Genomic DNA, 6,286 nt, shown 5'->3' with positions numbered 1-6,286 from the left:
ACTCCACTACTAGAGTCATTTATTTGACAGCTAAGTTACTAGTCCGCAGGAGGAGATTTTACATATAAAATCAATGATCAGTTGACAAAATATGATTTATTGCAATGGTTTAAACTACCCAATAGGATATAAAGTCTTTGCAATTAGCTTCCTCCCATTACATTAAAAAACTGATAACATTTTAATGTATCAGTCATTATGATCCAATATTCAAAAAATAATAACATGGAGTCTGTGCCATAATGTGTACTTGTATATGCAGGACTTAATTATAATATAAGCAATATTTTGACATTGTAGTATTGTACTTAAATGCAGATTGAAATCCAATCCGAGAGAGATGTTGTGTGGGCAGATTGCATGTTTGCAGTCATTTGAGTTGAACACTTCAGATAGACAAACAGTCAAAATTACTTCTTAATTATTTTTAGTGTCAACCCAGAACACAGAAAAGCATGAACATCTACAACAGGAAGTTCTTCAGAGTGGACACAGGGTGGAGCCAATGCTTTGTCAGACAATGACAAGCTCTAGTATTTACAGTGAAAGATGCAGAACTGATGTTAATTGTGGTAAATTACATGATTGTGTTCCTGCCAAGAAACTGCCATTTTTAAAAGCATACAGAGTAATATATGTGCACAGAAAAAAATGAATCTACATACATGCAGCATGAGATGACTCAATCTGCAGAGGAAACAATGGCTCGGTAGAATACTGAAACAGTTTATTCTCACAAGTAGTGAAATACTGATAGTATCTCAGTTTCATGCTACTTTGCACTTCTACTCCATACAGCACATTACTATTGTAGTTTTTACTGCATTACATTTATCTGACAGCCATAGATCAAGACTTTGTGTGTCAAATATCATCAGTTTATAAAATATGCATTGTTATAAACACAACAGTATATAATCAGATTAATGTTACATGTAGTAAAAAATAGGGATTATTTAGCGGGATTACAATTTTTACAGTGTTTGTTTCAAAATACACTAAGCAGAGGACATTTTTATTCTAAAAACCTTTACATTTATTTCTGTTTCCATTTTCTTTTCTAAGGTCACACTGTTCTGTTGTCTTATAGGATACACGGGCATCAATACTTCTTATCGACATTTCTTTTCTCTTGTTTTTATTTACGTATTTGGTGTTAAAGTAATCCAAAAGTAACAGAAAAAAATCAAGAAAATCAAGAAAGTAAATAATAAAGTTACGTTACTTTAATATTGTGATTCTTGGATTAGGTTGCTGACTACATTTTTCAACAGGTAATTATTAACTATCAGATTACCTTTTTAAAGTTAACCCTCCCAACCCCGGCTGCCTATATGGTAATGAATCAGGTATATAATTCCAATAATGTGTAATAAATGTAACACTTTGAATGCAGCCATTTCTGCTCACACACATTCTGAACACAGGACTTTAACGTGCAGCAGAGTATTTTGCTGTCGTGCCTCCTCGCACCGTGCAGTTCCCCGCTGTCACCTGCAGGGGGCGTTGGATGGCGTGTCCAGGTGGCCGTGACGTCACCCGGGCTTTAGGTGCCGTGCGCTCGAGCCTCTCCGGGTCTCCTCAGTGCTGCTGGAGGAGGACAGGAGCGGACAAACACAATTTGTTTACAAGTCAACTATGGATGTGTTCATTGCCTGTGGATGATGTGTTCGGAGCGCATTTGAAAAGGTAGGAATTTTTATGATTTTTTAAAATGTGCACGGAGGAAGGACAGTTTTTATTGAGGTGGTTTCTTATTTGCTGTGTTAAAACTGCATTTTTATATCAGTGGCGCTCATTTTGTCTGGTGAGCTCATAAAGTTACCCTTACGGGCTCTCTGGAGGAGAAGTTGTTTCATTTATTGGTGTTTTTTTTTTTTGCACACTTCACGGTAATAACATGCAACGCAAAACATATGTGCCGTGCAAAAGAGGAAGAAAACTAAGGTGGCTTATTCCCAACAGAATTATTTCAAATACAATCAAGTAATTAAAAAAACACTCGATTCACAAACATGACTGTGCATTTTCCCTCTATAACCAATAATCGCTGAATGATACTGTTGCAGCAGCAGGATTTTCTTAAGGGTAAATAATAGATATCTTCCTGCAAACATGCAATGTCTGTATTCTGTCCGAAGGCAGCTGTTTGATGGGTATCAGGATGTCAACAACAACCGGATTAGTGCTGCTGCTGCAGTCGTCGCAGACAGAGTGAATACATATCATCCATCCGCTGCATTGGAATCAATCTGCCCCAAGAAAAGCCTTTCAGGTTTTAGCAGCCTTAAGAGGATTAGGCTCTAGATAACCTCAGCCACCCAATTAGCTGTTGTTTGGCTCCGTAATGTGGCACTGAAAGAACGCCCAAGATGTGTATTGTTTTATGTAATCAGAAGAGAAGTTACTCAAGTATGCAGGCTTGGATTAATTGAATGGGGGGGGGAAGTTTGCTTACAGTAAAGTCATAAATCTCAGCTGCAAACAGGAAGTCCCATGTTGATAAGATTAAATAACATCAAGCACTCCTGCTGATAATCATCAATATCTATTCTTTTGTGTCCCTCAGATGACACATTCCTTAAGCACCCATTGTCTTCAAATTAAATGTTAACTCTGTGCTATGTGTGTGTTTTGATAAGGTCTGCCTCTGAGGACAGGGAGCAAATGCCAATCTGCTGAAGAAAAAAGGATTAAATCAGGAATCTGTCACCTCACCTAAGTAGGTGTGAGTTGCTGGCTGCAGTCATGGGGAACCAGCTGACTGATATGGCTCCGAACACGCCGTCGTTCCTGCCAAACTTCCAGTCTCTGCACGTGGTGGTTATCGGGCTCGACTCCGCCGGCAAAACCTCTCTGCTCTACCGGCTCAAACTGAAGGAGTTTGTGAAAACCATCCCCACCAAGGGCTTCAACACGGAGAAGATCAAGGTGGCTGTGGGGACGTCCCGGACCATAAACTTCCAGGTGTGGGATGTGGGAGGTCAGGAGAAGCTGCGCCCGCTGTGGAAGTCTTACACCCGGCGGACAGACGGGATGGTGTTTGTGGTGGACTCCACTGAGCAGGAGCGGATGGAGGAGGCCAAAGTGGAGCTCCACAAGATCACCCGCACCTCAGAGAACCAGGGGGTCCCCGTGCTCATCCTGGCCAACAAACAGGACCTGGATTCGGCCTCGTCTGTCAGCGAGGTGGAGAAGCTGCTTTCTGTCCACGAACTGAGCACGTACACGCTGCATCACGTGCAAAGCTGCAGCGCCGTGGACGGTCAGGGACTCCAGCCGGGCCTGGAGAAACTTTATGAGATGATCGTGAAGAGGAAGAAGATGGTGAAGCACAACAGGAACAGAAAGAGATGAACTCTTGGCTCACACTGTGGACCTTATTAGATTTATCCACTGTTGAGACACTTCCAAGCTTAATGGTCCCTTTTAATGGGGGAGCGATTTGTGCCAACAAAACAACAATTACACACGGCCTTAGGGTCAGGAGAAATGGATTTGCTCATAACAACTGAAGCAGTATTGACACATTATTTGTTCTGCAATCGTGCAGCTGCCCTTTGAAAGCTTAAGTTATAGATTTTTAAAGGGAACCTCGCTAGCAGTTAGTCTTCACTAAGTGCTTTTCTACACTTGTTTTAAAGAAGAATTCTTTTTCAATGTTTGCCTGTTAACTGTGGGACTAATATATGGACTCATTTGCATCCACGTGGCGGTATGAGGGGAAGAGAACTATAAAATAGATTTTAAAATATCCTTATAATCCTTCACAAGCTTGCACAGATTCTGCCCCACTGAATCGCTGTTTTTGTTCCACAGACGCTTCCCCCGAAATATTTATTCCACATTTTTGTGTTTGTGTTGGACAGAGGGACTTTTGTGTCTTTCTGTGACTTTTTTGTAAATTATATTAAAAATGAAACACAGTCAGTGGTGGCGGAGCACCAAATGATATTAACTTTCAATGCCATGGAACCAGTAATCCTAAGTGCATTCTCTTCATGGCCACAGAGGTTAAGTTTCAGTTACTATAACAATAGTGTTTATACAAATTGTACATTTTTGTAACACTAAAGACTTAATAAATCTAAGCACTGTACAGAACATTCATTGCTTTCCTTGTAGTTAATAGGAGTGAATGAGGGAACACCATCATGGTTTAATATTAAAACATTGAGCCTAATGTATCTACAGACATCTGTTCTCTAAACGTACAATATGTCATTGCTGCCGCTAGGGGGGTCTCTCACATCAAAGCAATAACAAAAGACGAAGTTTGATGGGGTTGTGATCATGGGATCATGGTAGTTGTTATCTCCGTTCAAGAGGTTTCTAGCGGGAGCCGGATTATCTGCAGAGGTCTCCTCCCCTCCAAAACAAACAGATCTGTTAATGAAACCAGTGATAACGATGATAGAGAATAAAGCAGTTTCACTTTTCACTCTCATTTGGCAGACGAAGGAGGTCCCTGCCAGCCGAAATGCTGTTAACATTAGCTCAGCTTGTTTCTCTAATAACTTAAGATCCAGATGTTTGATGACTTCCTGAAATCCTTCAAATATAGTGTTAAAAACAACCAAGATTTAAGAAATGTATCATAAAAAAGTAGCTTAAAACTGGATAAAATGTCAACTTATAAGAGCTTCAGGCAGACAACCACAACACGGACACAAAGGGGAAATGGCGCCACTGACGCGACCGATCAAACGCACTGTTTCTGGAATAAAATGACAGATTGCTCTAGTTTGAACACTATTGGAAACATTTGGCATAATGTAACAACTCAAAATTATTATCATTAGAATTTTTACAAGAAGCATAAAGGGATCTATAACTTATTTTCATTAATGAATCAATGACAATAAATAACTTTGAATCCATATTATAGCTTTAAAAAGCTGCTATAATCAATACTTTTATATTAACAAAAACAATCTTAAGTTAAATCTTGTGACACAATTATCACCCGACTTTGCATTTCCTCTGTGGAGCGTTTTAGTGTTTTTCAACTCATTGTTTTGGTTTTTCAGCCCCGACTTTACTGTTTTGGTTCATTCTCACCGCTCCTTTTTTTGTGTCGATTGCAGCAGGCAGCTGTTTTTAGTGAAAAAGCTCTGAAAAACCCACTGTGCTCAGGACCAAACTGCAGACAGACGAAGATAGCGACTATCGGGTGAATGTAGTGCAGCATTTGCAGCTATAGAGCCCCTTCCCTTCGGAGTTGGCAGAGACCAAAAGCAGAGCTAAAAGGATTGCACAAACACGACTCCAAATGAATGCAAAAACAATGGATGTGTAAATAGTAAACTATTTGCTAAAAAGTTCACTATATCAGCCTAAAAGGTAAAAATATAGCTAGCAAAAGTGGCCCAAAACTCAGCTGTTGCATTTTTACATTTTCATATGATCTAAAACTGACATTTCTTTGATTATAAAACCACTTTCATTCAAAATTTGAAGTCTGGAGTTGTGACCCTCCTCCCTTATTGGTGGCTGAATCAGCAAATGAGGCTGTCAGAAAGCGGGAGTCCACTCCTCCTCCCCCACACAAGCCAAAACAATCCATTCACTTCCATTCTAGTCTGCCAGCTGCTGACATTGTAATTGCATCAATTAGTGGTGAGGTGGTTCAGAGGTGAGGTGCTCCAGTCCTTTCGTGTGCTCATGTTGGATTAAGCCACCTGAGGCCATCAGCAGCATACTGTAACTGTAACTGCTTTACTGTACCTCTGGTACACTGACTTCCACACCAAAAAAGATGAAGAACACAGTTAAATTTGTAGCTGTACTTTGGTGTCCCAAAACTGTCTTTTTTCCCCAGAGAAATATCACTGTATGTCTGGAAACAAAACACAATCTTATCATTATTCTTATTTCACTTTTGTGTTTTTTGAGAATAATTCATCACACAAACGTCCACACAGGAAGTGGCTGATCATTGTTGCATTTCTAATTTTTCTTTTTGTAGATATTTTTTGGGGGCTTTTTGCCTTTATTTGACAGGAAAGCTGAAGATAGACAGGAAAGGGGGAGAGAGAGGGGATGAGACACAGCAAAGAGCCACAGGTTGGATTCCAACCCATTGCTGCTGCAGCGAGGGCTCAGCCTTTGTACAAGGGGAGCCAGCTCTGCTGGTCCACCAGGTTGCCCTGCATTTACTATTTTTTGAGGTTATTAGAACAGCTTATTTACAATGTGTCATGTAACAGTCCATTTTCATTGCATGACCAGTAGAAACCATTAAACCTACTCTTGGAAATTATGAGTGTTCTCAATTAAGGGTTTT

General features: G+C 40.1%; 1 protein-coding gene across 1 annotated transcript; it reads left to right on the top strand.

Moving 5' to 3' along the window:
- The first annotated feature begins 1,432 nt into the window (after nucleotides 1–1,432).
- Nucleotides 1,433–4,104, top strand: arl4d (ADP-ribosylation factor-like 4D). Its single transcript, XM_035658731.1, has 2 exons — nucleotides 1,433–1,689; nucleotides 2,643–4,104. Exon 2 carries the CDS (start codon nucleotides 2,749–2,751, stop codon nucleotides 3,355–3,357), a length of 609 nt encoding a protein of 202 aa, XP_035514624.1. The 5' UTR covers nucleotides 1,433–1,689; nucleotides 2,643–2,748; the 3' UTR covers nucleotides 3,358–4,104.
- The last annotated feature ends 2,182 nt before the right edge of the window (nucleotides 4,105–6,286 follow it).

Source organism: Morone saxatilis, unplaced genomic scaffold (assembly GCF_004916995.1).
Source record: "Morone saxatilis isolate NCDOM2014 unplaced genomic scaffold, NCSU_SB_2.0 Contig1, whole genome shotgun sequence".
NCBI lineage: Eukaryota > Metazoa > Chordata > Actinopteri > Moronidae > Morone > Morone saxatilis.
Note: the sequence above shows the minus strand (reverse complement) of the source record. Positions and strands in the feature narration are given on the sequence as shown.

Coding starts and splice junctions, on each gene's coding strand:
- arl4d (XM_035658731.1), top strand. CDS start 2,749: ATGGGGAACCAGCTGACTGATATGGCTCCGAACACGCCGTCGTTCCTG.